This window comes from Siphateles boraxobius, unplaced genomic scaffold (genome assembly GCF_051911475.1).
Source record: "Siphateles boraxobius isolate OS27281-9 unplaced genomic scaffold, OSU_SipBor_1 25, whole genome shotgun sequence".
NCBI classification, from domain to species: Eukaryota; Metazoa; Chordata; class Actinopteri; order Cypriniformes; family Leuciscidae; genus Siphateles; species Siphateles boraxobius.
Window position 1 is genome coordinate 31,215,247 of NW_027508866.1, and position 18,624 is coordinate 31,233,870.

An 18,624-nucleotide genomic window follows, 5' to 3' on the forward strand; every position below is an offset into this window, starting at 1 on the left:
TATTTTTACTAGTAAGAATTGAATTAGAGAGCTCTCTAATTGTAATTGTTACTAGTAAGAATTGAATTAGAGAGCTCTCCAATTGAATTCTTACTAGTAAAAATGCAATTACGACGAGTAAGGCTGGGTACAATTTAAGCTAAAACGGCTTGCCATACATGTCAGCTTCTGTGGCTATTTCCATGGCAAGAAAAAATTATGGTAAAACTATACCATGTTTTTACAATTTATTTTTGCTAAAATCTCTAAAACTATTAGGTTCCCTTTTGATTTCAGTCACTTCAACATTGCTTCGGAATCTCGTGCTTTATTTCCCTAAAGCGTTAGATTCCGATGCAATGTCTTGTTCCCTCATCTCAGGGAACCGAGGTTACATTCAGTAACCGGAGATGTTTAACTTTGTTAAAAAATTCTTCAAGAGTTAACTGAGTAAAAAAGGTTTTGCATCAGGTTAAAACCAGCACAATCTAATAAAACATGATTCCATGATCATCTACAATCTGTTTGAGAATTGATTGAAACTTCTTCCAATACTGGGGCTGATTTCATGGAGTTTGTTCATAGTATAACTAGGCTATAGATCCCATTCTGTTTACCACTTGTTATTAATAGGCTATAGGAATAAATGGTTGGTTTTTGATCCATGGGAGGCCACTACTGTGCAAATTTCGACATCTGCTGATAATGCTAATAATTAAGCTGACAAGAAGCCTATATTTAACACACAGAACTGGTTTCTTAAGAGTTTTTCTGTATAGACCTGCGTTACAGCCAGTTCACAGAATGTATTTTGATGATAAAAACGCAAAAAAGTACAAGGCCATTCTAACTAAAAAGATTTTCATTTTTCATTAAACAGCCCTACACTTTATGAATATATCACAAAGATAGTTAGTGTTTAGTTTTGAAAATTCTTAAGAGATGTTGACTTTGTACAAGGTGAAAATCAGATCCTTTTGGTCTTGATTTAAATTAAAAACTTATGGCCTCCTTTGAAACCCCCCCCCAAAAAAATCCGTCCTTTCAGAATGGTTAGACATTAAACTTTCAATACTGTTTGAATGTATAAATGAAAAAGTAAACGAAGACAATGTAAAAAAAAAACTACTGTATTAAAAAAAAAGTACAAACAGCACACTAGAGAGGCTGCCATGAGGAGATGATCGCAGCAGCTAAACACTTAACAGACATTGTTCTTCATGGATGTTCTACCAACATCACAGTTCTAAGCACATCATCCCTTTGCTTTTTTACACAATCTTAAATAAATCACTTCAAACTCTTCTACTCTTTCTTCTCCTGGGACATCATGCATTACAGTAACAGAGCACAAAAATTCAAAACTGTAACAGACTGTAAAGGAATAAATAAATATATATATATAAGAAAATTCACTCAAGTATGCCAAGTGTAACTCTCAGTCCAAATGGAAATCATAGTCAGCACAGGAATTGAAAGCAATTCAGAGGAACAGAGGCAATAAGTGCAACAACGCAGAAGCTCCAGGCGCAGCAGTGAGCCGAGGGTCTGGCAACACAGCTCACGAACGACTTCATCGCTTCACTTCTGCAGTTGTGTCCCAGCAGGTTCAGGAAGGGGCCCGTTTTAGGGCCGAGCAGCACGTGTGAAGTCATCTCTTCAAGAGCGACTGCGGTCTTCGCTGCTGCCCACTAAAACCTTGCTGTAAAGTTTCTGCTGCTCCTCTTTGAAAACTTCTTTGACTTTCCCTCGTTTCAGTCCACCATCCCTGTGAGCATGCAAAGCACAAAAGGTTTAAGCTTCATTCATTTCAAAATGTCAATGTGTGTTCTTTAAGTCCCAACTCATATTACATTTGTGTTTGACACTTTTTAAAGAGGAACCAACCATAACAAGTCTGCCAGTCCTCCCTTTCTAGCGATGGCTGCTTTAACCCTATTGGCAAACTGCACAGCATCCTCCCCTTCCTGTAAAAATAAGACGAATTTAAAACTCACCTAAATATAAGGAAGGGGTGAGCAAAAAGCTCCAAGATGCAAAAAGTTTGGAGAAAATAAAAATACAATACCATTCAAAAGTTTGGGGTCTGAAAGACTTCTTAATGTTTTTGAGTTATTAGATCATAAATACAGTACACATATTAATATTGTGAAATATTATAACAATCCAAAACAACTATTTTCTATTTTAGTCTATAATAATATATTATGTATTAATATAAATGTCTTTACTGTCACTTTTGATCGATTGAATTAATCTTGCTGAATAAAATTATTAATTTCTTTAAAACAAACTTTTGAACGGTAGTTTTTCCATCTCTTTTGAAGCTTCACCACTCACCATTCGGCTCATTGGTGGAAGGTACCAGACGCTACACACGATGGCCCAACTGCTCATCATGTGCAGCAGATAGTTCACCATCCCAAATTTGCTGCTATTCCAGAACGCATCACCAAAGCGAGGATCATACTGCCAAAACAGCACCCAGAGGAATTTAAAGACACTTCATAACAATGAAGACAATGTTTTACATAAAAAAGGAGGTTGTTCTTACCTTTATGGCCACAGGATAAACTGTGCAGCCGATCTCAAAGCTTCCCTTCTTGAACATCATGACTGAAGTGTTGTTTATACAAGTTCCTTCAGAAAAAGAAAAAAAAGTTATTACACACATTCTTCACTATGAAATGGTTATTTATAAACAGGAGTTTTAACACTCACCCTCTGGAAAAATAAGGATTGGGAGTTTGCTTTTATCTGCAACGTGGTCACTTAACCTAAAAAAATAAATACAAACTATTTGTTTGAAATGCTCAAATTGTAAATGTAAGAAAATGCATGTGAGTAAATGCAATGTTACCGCTTGGCCACTAGGTGTCGGTCCTTCACTTCAGACCTCTCAAACCAGATGTGAGGACAGGCCTTCACCATTGCCCTCTGAATGACCCCCATCAGACCACCATGGACCTGACCCACCTGATGCACACACAATTATTAATTGCTAGTGTAATGGAGGCCAGCTCAGAGTGGTGCGAGTAGAACCGTAGGACTCATATTACATTAAATATCAATACTAAACCAAAATCATAAACACAAACATCACACTACCATAGCATAGCATCCGTCACTGGCCAGGATGATGACGTCGATAGGCGAGGTGTGATTGGCCACACAGATTCCTCCGTTTTTGGGTTTATTCTCACTTGAAGGAAAAAAAGTAAGTGGATAGTAAGAAATATGGAAAATAAAACAATGCAACAGGCATTCAGATGTGTAGCTGTAGTCACCAAGCAACATGACAACTCTAATAATGTTTAATACTGGAATATGGAAGTGTTTGTGTGTCAATACCTGTCATGATAGGTAATGATGGCCGTGAGGGCTCTTACACAGATCCGGTAACACATTAAATGAACCTTGTCGCTGAGATAATTCTTCATTCTGCACATTAGAGCACAGAAAACATTGTAAACAAGCCACTTTTACATTGGAACAAGAGATTTAATGGGTCTTTGAGAATGTTTCGTCAACTAGCCAATATATGCATGCGTTTATATCTTATTACTAAGGTCAAACACTTTCTAATATGTTAAATTATTATTCTACAGCTCTTGATTGAATTTTGATTGATTTTACACTACCATTCAAATGTTTGGGGACGGAAAGATTTTTATATGTTTTTGAAAGAAGATTTGATTTTGTGGGCCAGAAGATTTTAGTAAGTAGCTGTGCAATATTTAGAATTATATACAGTCGGCCAGTCGTCATCACAAAATAAACCCTTGCCCGTATCCTGATAACACTGTTGGGATTTATTTAGCAACTGTAAATTTTCCCTTACATGTAGTCTAAACAAATACAGTAGCCGTGTTTCAACTGTCGGGCCAAAAGCGGGTGTGCTAGTGCGTGCCAGGGCCAGACGCGTTTCCATTGTCACTTCAAGGGCTTGATCAGGCCTCATCGGGGCTTCCTCGGGGCCAACAGCCAGGGTTTTCTGGCCCGCCGAATACCTTGGTCCAAAGCGGGCCAACTCGGGCTAGAGGAGTGGTCATGAACAGGGGCAGAGATTACCTGAGTCTGGAGACGGCTAACATCAGCATTAAAGGGTAACTAAACCCCTGGTCAGAGCCTGACTACAGCCACTGGCAATATTTGAAAAATGCTGGAAAAGTGGGCAGAGCCCAGCAGAGGGGGGCGTGCACCTGAGATGCATCTCTTTGTATGGAACCTGCCTACGTCACCAACAACCCCTGCGTCACGAACCACCGCAACCACCAATAGGAAAATTCAACTACAGTAGCCACCATTCAACCTGAAGAGGGCAGTAATCAGACGTTTTTACACCATATATTGTAGAATTAAAACACTTTAAACCCAAATGTCAAAAAATTTACTAGAATCAATGAGCAGCATTTATGTAGCTCCATTCTTACAGATCATTAACTAAAAAAAGTTGTTTTAGTGTTTAGTTACCCTTTAAAGACTTTTAAGTTTACTTAAAATAATTTACCTCAAAAGTCACTTTCATGTTTGAATGCCTTGTGTTTGTGACCCGATGTGGACTCTGATCACCGTATAAGGTAGAAATATTTATACGCGATGCAAAAGACTATATACTATACTACGCTAACCATTAGCCAACCATAGTAAACACGGTAAATATGAACGCTTAAGGAAATCAGACAAATCATAAAGGCTGACAGACTCTGGCTGAAAATATAAAGTTATATATAAACAGTTCTTTAGCCTACTGAGAGAGAGTGCTAAAGCTCCTCAGGTCCTATTTTTGGTGGTATATTTGTAGAAATTATCATTATTTCTAAATGTGATGTAAATATGTTGTGTAACTACCAAATAAACAGAAACAGACGACTGAATAAGTAAATCGGTCCTCTTTCTTTTTGAAATAGACCTAACGGTAAACCACTTTATTTCTGTGACTAATGTGCAATTTTGACAAATTAATTCATGATCAATGTATCACTTTTTACTGTAAACCTGTGGTAAAACATCAATTCTTGGGTTTTAAATATTCAAGTAAACAAAAAAATGCCAGCAAACAGTTGCTTTCATCATGTTCGTTTTACGATCACGCTAGTTTCCAGTGATTTCTTTCTGATTAGTTTTCTGATAAAACTTCCTTTTTTTTTTATTATAAAACTTCCATTTGTTGGTGAAATGATGGGTTAGTGTTCCAGAAAGGCGTGTTACGGGCATGTTTTAGTGAAGCGCTGTGGAGCTTCTGGCCCGACAGTGGAGACGCAGTGTGTTTTGGGCTTGGTGCTACAGGCCCGGGGGTTTTAGCCAGGCACGGCCCGTTTAAAGCCCTGGCTCGCACTGGCCCGACAGTGGAAACGCGGCTAATGATTAGATGTTGTGACCAAGTATTTAAACCCAACTCAACAGCCTCAGACCTTCAGAAGTGTACCGAGACATACCTTCCATTCGGACACAGGCCAACGATTGACGACAGAACCACAAGAAGACCGACACCAGTAAAAGCAAGCGTGACCCTGTAAGAGCAATACGGCAAATGTTAAAAGCAAGCTCTAAGAAGGACACAGCTTAACATAATCACTGCACAAACATTATGTCTGCATCAGAGTAATTGTCCTGGGCTAGTGGAGATTACAAACAGCCTCAGGTGATTTGCACATTTTTGGGCATAGTTCTTTTGAATAAAAATACGAGGTGTCCGTTTATCCTTGATCACTTAGCATTGGGCACCGTAAGCCCTTAAAACTGCTGATGCCTTAAAAGAGCTGACAGTTTAAAACCAGTGAATCTTAAAGTCCCATCGGTTTTAAGGTTTGGAATCCGGCCACACAGAACTTCGACTATTTCTCACTTAGGCTCCATCAGTTTGCTAATATTTCTGGAAGCAGGAACCAAAACACTAAATCTTTTCAGAGCCAGTTCATCCACAAAGCATTCATGCAGTATCCATCGATCTCCCTCTCACCTGAGTGGCAGTAGAAACCCATATCGGATGAGTACGCCCACCCCCCAGAGCGCCGTGAGCCTGGTGCTGATGTGGTGGAAGTTGTAGTTGCTGCGGGTCAGCAGGTTCCAGGACTCCAGCTCTTCCGCTGTGAAGCGCTTGGTCACCTCGTCATCGACGATGCTCTCCACACCTCGACGGCAGAAATTGAAGATGTCAGACATGTCAAACTCAGGCTCTGCACCGCCACGTCTCATTTCCTGGATCTCCTGTTCGAGGGACGCTGGTTCTTTAGCAATAATCCCTGTGTGGGGTGGGGTGGGGGTGGGGGGGGGGGGGCAGGGTTACGACAATGTCGACAATATGACGTTGGTGGGAACTCATGTGAATGATCTTTTTAGTGTTTCACCATTGCTATAGGGTTTGTAGAGATGCTGATTCTTCTCTCTGGCTCCTCGCTCCATTCTTAAGGTCGCCCACTGAAAGAATAATGAGAATTATTCAGACAAATTAAATAAACTGCACACTGTAATGGTTCAGAACAGCATCCTGCTGTGTCCATTGTAGTATCGCAGTAACAAAGTTACTAATTTGTCCAAATTAAAGTTGAAAAAAACATTTTATTTGACCACTTCATCTTGTTATGGACATGCGTTTCATTATGGAATTAGATGACATGAGTCTTAATTGGATCACTTAATCTTCCTTTTGTTACATTTGTTTTGTATCCCCAATGGTGGGCTGGTCTGCGTCCCCAAAAGAACTCAGCTGTCATGAGGATAGGGAAACAAACAACATTCAAGCGATAAACAGCCTTTGGGGCACCAATTCCACAGAGAAACAGCCACCGGGGAGGAGAACACAACGGCTGATCCATGTGTCCTTGTGGAGACCTGGAGTTCAGCCAAAGCCCCTGAAAACCTCATATGAGCCCATACACACCATCCACTGACAGTTCAACTAGCTTTTTTAAAAAGAATAAATCGTTTTGTGGAAGCAGTTCTTTATGATGATTCAGTCAAAATTATTCACAAAGCATCTACCAACCTCATATTGGAATCTATAAAACCTATTTGAAACCAGAGCACTTGACTTAAAAGAATCAGTTCAGATTGAAATGAACAGGCTAAAATAACTAAATAGAGGGTATCTACATAGTGCATAGTTTTTAAAATCAAATTTAACATATTTTATAAGACCTGACAAATAAACATTTATATTGTATGTTCACTCAGAAGCTAATACAATCTCAAAAATAAATCATGCATCTTATATTCCTTACTAAGTTAAACAAACTTGTATTGGAGTTGGTTTATGTACTCGTATCGAAATATATACGAATTTGAAATTGATCGATATTGTATTTTGTTGATACAAAAATAATCAGTTTAAAGAACGGTAAGAAACAGATTACTCTGCCAAAACTAGTAAAATGTATATACTGAATGTGTTAAATGAAGTTCTTTGGAGCCGTTCACACAGAACGTGTTTTTCCCTTCCACTGCGCTACTTTTCCATTGTTTTATTCATTCCACTGACCTGAGTCTCACATTTTTAACAGCAAAAACACATCCTGTGTGAATCAGCCTTTAGTCTTTACTTTCTGTTACCTTAAATTTGATTAAACTTATATAATCCCTGTAAAAATCTGCCATATTTTGCCTTGTTTATGTATACCTGCACATGCATGTACATGTGTGCGCTCAACATTTGATGTTGCTGCATCTGAATTTCCCCTAAGGGATCATTAAAGTGGATTAGTCAAGCAAGGACAGCAGCTGAGCACCGAGTGTGGAAAGATGTCCTTTCGCTGTGTGAAAGTAAACAGTGACTCTCTCGTGGTCACTGATGATGCTGTGACTCAGGGAGTTGTGGAAGCGAAGGTTGGGATGGGGAAAGAGTGAACAGTCAAGCTGCTTGTCAGACTAAATTTTGCTCTCCTGTTTAGGGTCACCGGACAAAAGAGTAAGTGGAAGTTAGTCACAGAAAAACAGCCATCTGGAGCTTCTTAGGGAGTCTGGAGACGGTCTGAACGAGTGACTACATCAGTCCAGATGGATGAGAGAGAGAGGAACCGTAGCAAATAGGAAAGGTCACACACAGCTCCTACTGACACGCAATAAGCAAACAAATTGTTGCAACAATGAGGAATATTTAGGCACCGCATGATTTGATTTTAATTGATAGAATCAAGAATGTGATTCTTGATGCATCTCAATATTTCAAATTACAGTGTAGGGGAGCAAATATTTTGCATTAAACCTAATGATTTGCTTCATGTTATCCAAACTATGGGATATCTTTGATACTTGCTGTAACTCAGTTCCAAAAAGAGAAACCCAAGCATCAAGGACATGCCATTGTTTCTCCATTTCTGAATGGAAACATGCAATAGGACTTAGGTTATTTCTATAACAGTATACTAACATACTAACTGTTTCTACAGGATGCGGTATGCATACTATGAACAGTATGTGAATTCAATCTGTGTGCACATACACAGGTGACCTACTAAATGATGCAGTATTACAATTAAGAATTAGTTATACTTTATATTAAGGTGACATAGTTACATTGTAATAACTCAAATAAGTGCTGAGTAATATTAATTAATTACATGTACTTACGGTTTGGTTTAGGGTTACATGTAATTAAGTAAGTACATGTAGTATTGTGTAACTATGTCACCTTAAAATAAAGTGTTAACAGAATTATTTAAATGAATTCATAAATGAATGCATATTGATGCAAAAGCATCAGAACCTACCTGTGAATCAAAAATTCTCAACACGAGTTACTATTGTCAAAAGTTTTAAGTCTTTTTAATATTTGTGAAAATCTCTTATACTCACCAAGGCTGCATTTATTCTATTTTAATATATTTAATAATTTATTCCTATGATGAAGCTGAAATTTCAGAAGCCATTAGTCCAGTATTCAGTGTCACATGATCTAATAATCCTTATTATTTAACATTTCTTATTATGCTCAATTGATGAATAAATTTATTGTCTGAAAAAAATGGACAATTTAATGCATTCTTGCTTCATAAAAGTATTTATTTATTTTAAAAAGAAAAAAAAATCATCCTGACCCCAATCTTTTGAATGGTAATATACCTGCGCCATTAATGTGGGATTCACAATTTTTAGGCTTATATTTTCACATAAATTCAAGCAAAGAGCAACATGCTGAAGATCTGAATCAAAACAAATTCTGTCTCTCATGTAGAAAAAAAACCCCTCACTTTCTAAAACGAGTAGTCGGTTACTTTCCGGGGTGAAGTTCACACATTTTCAAAAAACAATGCAAACTGCCAGATTCAATTTATTAACAATAAATTAACAATAAATGGAAGAATGTGTGACAGCACAGGTTAAAGTCTTAGGCAAAGTCAAATCACAGCAAGACCCTCCAGACTTACTAATTCAGTCAAACGTGAATGTGTGTTCTATTTTTAGCCTCTGGCATCTTTAATGAAGGGAGAGAGTGCTGACTACTGAACTAAGTAGTAAAACACAGAGCAAAAGACTCCCTGAATGGCCTTCCAACTTACGAGACGTTTACACCACAAACAGACCATCTCACCTGGTTTAACTTTCCACAGCTCCTCTGATATTCTTGTTCAGTAAATGAATCATGAGATAATCATTGTAAATGGCCTCACTCACCTCAAAAAGCTTGATCAGTGACTTCATATACAGTCTGCGGATCCCGAAAGACACGCCGAGGATTGCGGGTACAATGATGAACACCAGCAGAAGGGTGAAACACAACGTGAAGGAAATGCCCAGAAGCATACAGATCAGGCTGTCGAAGGGGAAGAGGTAGGACTCCATCTTGATCAAGACGCAGGGAAGGAACGATTTTAAAGTGACGAGATTACCTAAACTCAGACTGATGGATTCCTCTATAGTGCCTCAATTTCTGAAGCCTACGCTGAAACACAGCCTTCATGGGCATGTAGGGGAAAATTATCATTTTACATCCATATCCATCAAATTAACACCTTACGATGCTACAGACATGTCTGCGGGACACATCAGGGTTAAGAAAACCCCGAATGACAGGAGTGTTGGAAATATAAATAAATGTGCATTTATTTGTGCATAAATGTTGTGCATAAATGTTCAATCTTTGTTCCTTTCACAGTCTCTTGGAGTCTATTTTTTCATCAATGACCTATTTGAAATTGTCTCACATCACCGTCCATTGCCATTTCTGACACATCTAGAAAAAAGGGAAAAAAATGTTTTTGAAGGGTTCATTAGCTCATAATCAACTGTCCACATCAAATATTTTGTTCCTGACATATCTAGGGAAAAAAGGAGGGAAATTTTGGGTACCAATATGCATATGCTATGCCATATAATAAAAGCATATGGGTAGCAATATTCAATTTAAATTTAATATGGAAAATGACAATGCAATATGTAAAATGGCAATGCATTTCTGTATTTAAATTTGCATTTTCCATTACATTTGTGCAACGTTTGGTGCAAATGGAAAATTATAATTAAATTATATAATTTACATTTGCCATTTCATACACTAGTTTTAATAAGTAAATTGAATATATATATATATATATTTTTTTTTTTTATTGACAGTTATTGACAGGGTGGGGTGGGGACGTGATCGGCTCGGAATTCATTAATTTGCACATTGAATTTTGCTACATTCATTGAGGGACATTTAATGTAAATGCAATCGCAAGTGTCTTAACTGTAAGTGTAAATGCAATTAAGAAAAATAACATTTAAATGATCATTTTGCTACAGTTTTTGATTGAACATCTGAAACAAATCTAATAATTTCTGTAATACATTTTAATCTTAATTTAGCAACTTATAAAGCGTTAAAATATGTATTCAAGTTACACATTAAAACCTGTGTATGAAATGGAAAATGTAAATTATATAATTGATTTTTCATTTTCATTTTGCACCAACGTTGCACAAATGTAATGGAAAATGTACATTTAAATACAGAAATGTATTGTCATTTTACATGAATATTGCTACCCATATGCTTCCATACACAACTGTCCACATCAAATATTTTGGCATTATTTAATAAATAAAATGATACATGGATTTTACCCATTTATAATTAATCATCTAAAGCAGAATCAGATTCCGAGTAATGAAATGTAACGTTATTGATGAACACTATTAAACGACTATAATGAATATTTAACGTATTGCAACGGACAATTCAACAGCACTCTAAAAGCAAAATATCTATATTATAAAACCTAAAGCACAATCTTCATCTTAACATCTGAAATAAATGTTAAGTATATCTTAAATGAACAATAAATGGGTTAAAACTGCAGTTGTATGAAAAATTGTTTGTATGCAGATATAAATGACTGGATGCTAAAGCGCTTATCAACAGCTTTAATCACGTAATTAAACTCCCAAACGTCTTTAAATGTATGAAACCCGCTGTTTATACTGACCTGTTCCCTGAAGATGGCGTTTAAATGCTGATTTGTCATCTCAATAAAATACTAATTTAACATTTTAGCAACGTGAGACGCTGCTGTTGTTGTTATTATGCAACAAGTTTAAGAGCATCAGTAGCGGAGCGTTGCTCGATCAGCAGCATCCACTACTTCCGCTTCCGGTGGGCTCGGCTGCTTCGTCATTGCCTGAGGATGTTTGCTCCTCCTACCACTGATCTCCGAGCAGTTGTTCTTTTACAGTCTATGGTGCGCACGTGTTTCGGGAAAAAATAGTTGCGGGAATAGCTGATTCTAGACCAGCGGCGTCTGCATTATTAATAATATTTTGTTACAAAGATTTATACTTTTAAACTAAGTCCACTTTCCATGTTGTAAGCTATACAAAAGCACACTAAAAATGTCTTGTAAACTTACCATACCTTTAATTTGAAACTTTTAAAATACGTTTTATGTAGATTTGATTGATTTACTCTTGCCCAGACCGTCCAAACTCTGAAAATCCAATCCATTAATCCATCAAAAACTATTGAAAAACGATCATATATATTTATTTAGATACGTGTGTATGTATCTAGATTTTTTTTATGAAATAAACTGTTCTATTAATGATGTAATTTCCACCAAAACTAACAATTTTTCCCCAGTAAACATTACGCACTTGGTTACTGCCTTAGGGACAAGTGTCAGTTAAAAGCATTCCTGAAATGAAATGAGACGTCTGTGATAAAGACAAGAAATAAAAATCAAAAAGGTAAACATATCTGTGCGTCACTTCGATCTAGCTTTAATTTGTCAAAGGCTGTGATGCTTGTTTAGGCTACAATGCATAAAAAAAGCTAAATTTGAATAGCCTTAAACAAATAAGTTGGCTATTCTCATATAAAAATGTTTAAAAGTTTCACCACAGAATGTTATTAGAGTGCATGTGATGTTATGGAAAAAATGCGGTGGAAAGGTTCATGAATACCCCACTGTTTGTAGATTTAGTAAAAGTGTGAAAACTTTGTTTAAGAGTTTTTTTTTTTAAGTCGACCAGTTCCAATTAATTTCAAATGTTTATACAGTAAAATATTCCTTACATAGTAAATTCAGTGCTTCTTATGTTGCAGTCTGGCCTTCTAAAAATGGTTTGTGTCATTCCCATTACAGAGAGCATTGTGAATGTGAAATTGACATTCATAAATTAAATGTTGGCGATACCATCATGCAGAACCATCTCTGGCCAGATGCTGGAGCTGGAACTTTATGCATCATGCATTTAACATAAACTAGTTGAGTGCATTTGAAATCAAATATATTATTACCAAAAAAAATGTATTGCACTGAGTAGGCTACATATGAATTATCCATTGATTTAAAATGTGTCTGTTTGCGACATTAAATGTGGGTCAGTAATTCAATTTCTTTATTATTTTCACTGTTTGGTCTTGGTGTTTGAAGAATACAAGGTAAAACGAACTCTTTGATTGCACAACTCTTTAATGAAATCTACACTCTACAAAAAGTTGTTTTGGCATGCATAGAATAACTCAATTAAGACAAACTTGAAATCACACAAATAAAATACAAGAAATCCAATCCTCTCTCTCTCTCTCTCTCTCTCTCTCTCTCTCTCTCTCTCACACACACACACACACACACACACACACACACACACACACACACACACACACACACACACACACACACACACACACACACACACACACACACACACACACACACACACACACACACACACACACACACACTCATTCTCAAAGAGTGAATTAAGATCAAAGACGCTCATCTGACTGTTAACTAAACCCACAACATTTAAATACAGGACAAAACTACACAAATTATGCTGACAGTAGGCTACTCTGCTGTGTTGACTCATAATTGCATCAGCACTAGCATTCATGCAAGACAATGTGCAAAAAAGGGCAGTTTAATGTTTTCTTTATGGCAAATCTTTCTCAACTTTTTCAAAAATATGTCCACACATACAGTAGTGCATAGGTCCAATGTATTGTACAATAAATAGCAAACAATTAATAGCAAAGATTTCTCAGTACATTGATATATAAAATAAAATCTCTTTGATAATCTAATATATCATAGGCTACTGTAAAACAGCCAGAGTCTTTTAAAGGGAAACTATAAACACTCATCTCTATATACTTTACAAATATTAATAAATAGCTTAAATATGAAACAGCAATGTTATTGCACCCTACTGTCACAAAGTAGGTGTGAGATGCCAGTAAATGAAAGTATACTGGATATTTTGATGCTTATTAACTCAGCAATTTGATCACTCGCTTTTTTTGAAAGGTTGCTTTTGGGGCGTTTTTTGCATCAGACAACTTGCAGGCTTTTTATGGGGTTAAAATCCCGTTTCACAAATATATATCAGAGATCACAGTATTAGTGAGGCATCCTCTCATTGCCACTGTTGGCTTCTGTGCTTCATAAAAACTGTTATGGAGGGTTATAGTGCAGTTCTTTCGTTTGTGTTTTGAGGTCAGAGGTCATATTCCAGAAGTTCCTCTTGTGAGGCTGCTCCCATTTCCTCGTAATCTGTCCTCTCCCCTTCATCTCCTCTATCCTCATCTCCCTATGTCAGAGCACAGGAGATCCAGTTTTTAATGTGGTTTGTCCACCTTTCCTCTAGCGAGACATCATTCGCACAAATTCTGAAAGAAGAAAGACCAGAAATTGGTTTATTTTAACACTGAAATACTCAATTAACAACAAGTTCTATTTACTGTGTACACACACACACACACACACACACACACACACACACACACACACACACACGCGCACGCGCACACACACGCGCGCGCGCGCACACACACACACACACACACACACACACACACACACACACACACACACACACACACACACACACACACACACACACATATCCATAAATATACACTCTAAAAAATGCTGGGTTGTTTTAACCCAAATTTGGGTCTAATATGGACAAACCGAGCCATTGGGTTACATTTTTTTATTACATTTTTAACCCAGTGTTTGAGTCCATATTTTACCCAAAATTGGGTTAAAATAACCCAGCATTTTTTAGAGTGTATTAAAATAGAAAATATAATTCGTTTTTATTTATTTTAAAGTTCATGTTTAATTTGCTAATTGTAACCCCCACAAAGGTTTTGTCAACAACAAAATTTTTTCTCCCCCTTTAAACTTGATATGTCTATTTATTTTGTCCAAACTGTGCATTATTATTTTTTATTATTATTATTATTATTATCAGTTGCCTTGTGTTATTTTTACATTTGACATTGTTTTCGCTTGCTGTCTGTGACCCACTTTTGAGTCGTAACCCATCATTTGGGAACCACTGCTCTATAAATTCTTGCTTTACAAATTTCCTTTGAAAAAAAATTAAATGTACTATTGACCTCGGATGAGTCAAATTTAGCCTGAGCTCAAAATACAGCAAGAGGACGTTGAGCTGTCACACCTCCAGACATTAACAGGAGTAACAGCGCTAGCTATTTTTGTCGTTCCCGTTTTAATGCTCTTTTTGCGCGTGGTTAATCTGAGAGGTGAAATAATCCTGTGGTTAAGAGATAATCTGGTTGACAGCTCTACTACTGTCACTTTACCGCCTTCACCATGATGAGATTCACTAGCAGCTAAACTGTGTGACACAGCGGCTCACAGCAACAGGCACCAATAGAAATAATAATACATCCAAAAATAGGGATCATTTCTCTCAGTCCTTCTTTTCATATTCTATATTTTTTGCCTTGCATTTTTCCCGGAAGTCCACTTATTTCAGTCAAGGTTTCTTCAATCTTCCCTCTGAATGAACCATGGTCAGGTTAGACAGAAGTTTGGGCTGTGAATGTAAGAGTATCTTTGTATTTTGTATTCTAAAAGCACAAGGAAAAATCTGTTTATTGTTTGCTACTTTAGGTTGATTGCTACTTTAATAACTTTGAAAACAAAAAGAGAACAAACATATAATTCCAAATCAAAAGAAGACATCAATAATGGTAACAATAATGCGAAACATAAGTCATAGTCTTTATTATAGTCTATTATATCCTTACATCTCTTACTGTAACATTGTTTGGGCCAGTAATTATCCTTCTTCTCTTCAAAAAATCGTTTTGATCCAAAAAAAGTTTGTTAGATTGGCAACAGCATCTAATCGGTGTGAACCATCTGTTTAAGCAATTAAATATTTTATCTATTTTTACCATAAACATCTATCAAACATCTATCTTTATGTACAAATATATGGTTCAAAATCATAGCCTCCCAAAAGTGTTTAATAACTATTTTTTAATTAACTCTGATGTCCACTCATATCCAACCCGACAAGCAATGAATGTTCATCTTCCCTACTATCATACAACTCTTGGTCAATTTTCCTTAAAATATAGAGGACCGTCACTTTGGAATACTATTCCTCGTATTATTAAAACTAGCTCATCATTGTCAGTATTTAAGTCAAGCATGAAAAAACACTTGTGTGATTGTTAAAAGTTCTGTATATGTGTTGTTTTTAATTGTCTGTTATTATTGTGATGATTATTGTCATTTATTATAATATTTTGGTGTAGTATTAATTGAAAATCCAGAGGGGAGGTTTTACTATAAGCCCTTGGGGGTTTCTTACCTCTCCTGTATAATCCATATGTATTGTTTAAATATCTATTTGTTTTGTTGTTGTGCTAAATAAAATAAATAAATAAATAAATAAATAGTCATTAAAATAACTCCAGTGTTGTTGTTTAAAGTCAGTACATTTGTCCCAAGAGAAACAGGCCAATGGAGCGGCACTTAAATACATCAAATTAATCGAATGAGTGCTATATAAATTAATAAACAAACAAACAAACAAACAAACAATTCAATCTGGGATTTACCATGGAATTGTGATTTTTTTTAGAATTACACTTTACTGCAGAAACACTGAGGGAACGTGAATCGTCTCGGTTACGTATGTAACCCTCGTTCCCTGAGTAGGGAACGGAGACGTTACGTCGGATGACGACAAATGGGGTTTCGCTTAGAAAGCCTATCAACTTCGAGTATTACAAAACGAGCCAATGGCAAAGAAATGCCATGGGTCTGCGGAATTTGCATAGCGTAACTCCGCCCAACCTCGTGGGTATAAAAGGAGGAAGCCGGCAACATGCAGATATGTATCTTCGCTGAGGAGCCAAGACTGAGCTCAGGTGATTCCCGCGGTACAGCGGAAAGTGGCAGGCAGACGTAATGTCTCCGTTCCCTACTCAGGGAACAAGGGTTACATTCGTAACCGAGACGTTCCCTTTCGTTGTCACTCCGAGTTACGTCGGATGACGACGAATGGGGTTACCAGCCTAATCCCGCCACCTTCTCGGCTGCCTTCCAGTGCCCTGCGTAAATCTGAGATCCTTGTCGTGAGACTGGCACAGACGAAGGATTCCTATTAGCACAGGAATACCAAGGTACACTGGGGAGCATATCCCATAGCTTAGAGGAAATATGCAATTATTGCCAACCCAGAGGGGGGACTTAGAGAATACACATATGACCCAGAGGGATGCATATGGAGAACACTGGGGTGTCCAGCCGCAGGTGGAATATTTCAACCCCAGGGGTGGCAAGGTGGCTTGCCAAGGGAAAGACACATGCTCAGAGAGACTTACAGTGGAAATACACATGTGGGGGTCGTTCAGAGGAGGGACCATGCACACGGGGGGCACCTAGCCGACGCGCAGGCAATAGACACTGGCGTCGACGTCAGGAGTGCTGGAGGAACTCAGGGCTTTTGGAGAAGCTCACCTGAGGAGAAATCGCACGTATCCAGTGCGTGGAGTGGAATGGCGAGCAAGCGAAGACACCTGAGCGGGTCCAGTACTAGCTGGTTGACGCGAGTACATGAGAGGACACTGGCTCCACTCGGAGATTGTAGAATCTGGCGAATGTGTTAGGCGTCGCCCAGCCTGCAGAGCTGCAGATGTCTGTTAGCGAGGCGCCATGCACTAGAGTCCAAGAGGACGCCACACTCCGGGTGGAGTGGGCAGTCACACCAAGGGGGCACGGTCGACCTTGCTGCTGGTATGCCTGGTATACCACCGCTGGTGGTAGGGTACTCAAACCTGCCTCGTCCCATCCAGGAGCCACACGTGGAGGTTCCAAAGATCGGGACGAGGGTGCCATAGGGTGCCCCGTCCCTGAGAAAGGAGGTCCTTCCTCAGGGGAATCGGCCAAGGAGGTGCTGTTGCGAGGAGTACTAGTTCGGAAAACCAGGTCCGAGCGGGCCAGTAAGGCGCGACCAGAATGACCTGCTCCATGTCCTCCCTGACCTTGCGCAGGGTCTGCGCAAGAAGGCTCACTGGGGGAAACGCATATTTGCGGCCCCGCGGCCAGCTGTCCGCCAGTGCATCCGTGCCGAGCCTGCCCACGGTCAGGGAATAAAACTGGGCGCAATGAGTCGAGTCGTGAGAGGCAAATAGATCTATCTGTGCGTCCCCGAACTGGTCCCAAATCAGCTGAACCGACTGGGGATGGAGTCGCCAATCTCCCGGGAGAAGCTGAAGCCGTGAGAGCTCGTCGGCTGCACAGTTCAGGGCTCCGGGGATATAAATGGCATGAAGCGACCTCAGATGCTTCTGACTCCATATGAGGAGGTGGCGGGCGAGTTGCAACATACGGCGGGAGAGTAGACCACCTGATGGTTGATGTACGCTACAGTGGCGGTATTGTCTGAACGGACTAGTACCTGTTGGTTCTTGAGCACGGCCCGGAAGCGGCGCAAAGCAAGACGTACAGCCAGCAACTCGAGGCAATTGACATGCCAGAGGCGTCGGAGTCCTGTCCAGGAGCCCGCGGCAGCACATCCATTGCACATGGCACCCCAGCCCGTGGAGGAGGCATCTGTCGTTACAACAACATGCCGCGAAGCTCGTTACAGGGGCACTACAGCCCGTAGAAAACTGAGGTTCGACCACGGGGTGAATGTCTGACGGCCGGTCGGAGTAACTGTTACTCGGAGGGTGCGTGTTGCCATGCCCAACTCGGGGCTCGGTCGCGAAGCCAAAGCTGAAGCGGTCTCATATGAAGCAATCCGAGCGGCGTTGCCACGGCTGCAGATGCCATATGCACCAGGAGCCTCGGAAAAAGTTTCAGTGGAACCGCACTCTTGCCCTCGAACTGTCTCAGGCAAGTCAGCAGTGACTGCGCGCACTCGCTCGTAAGCTGCGCGGACATGGCGACC

At 39.0% G+C, this 18,624-nt stretch overlaps 2 protein-coding genes across 5 annotated transcripts in view; both read right to left on the reverse strand.

The window, feature by feature from the left end:
- Positions 1-1,093: 1,093 nt before the first annotated feature.
- Positions 1,094-11,559, reverse strand: gpat4 (glycerol-3-phosphate acyltransferase 4). Its single transcript, XM_077243485.1, has 13 exons — positions 11,385-11,559; positions 9,592-10,150; positions 6,330-6,399; positions 5,942-6,224; positions 5,418-5,492; positions 3,331-3,420; positions 3,088-3,181; positions 2,840-2,955; positions 2,701-2,756; positions 2,534-2,619; positions 2,320-2,448; positions 1,867-1,946; positions 1,094-1,747 (listed from the first exon to the last, which is right to left on the reverse strand). Exons 2-13 carry the CDS (start codon positions 9,757-9,759, stop codon positions 1,639-1,641), a joined length of 1,356 nt encoding a protein of 451 aa, XP_077099600.1. The 5' UTR covers positions 9,760-10,150; positions 11,385-11,559; the 3' UTR covers positions 1,094-1,638.
- Positions 11,560-12,851: 1,292 nt separating this feature from the next.
- Positions 12,852-18,624, reverse strand: part of cabp1b (calcium binding protein 1b) — a 43,151-nt gene continuing 37,378 nt past the window's right edge. For 3 of the 4 annotated variants that reach the window (XM_077243486.1, XM_077243487.1, XM_077243488.1), the window contains one exon: positions 12,852-14,068. In XM_077243486.1, the coding sequence (XP_077099601.1) occupies positions 14,043-14,068 (26 nt within the window). In that variant the 3' untranslated portion in view covers positions 12,852-14,042. The remainder of the gene's footprint in view (positions 14,069-18,624) is intronic. The other variant, XR_013207163.1, reaches the window with a different exon arrangement.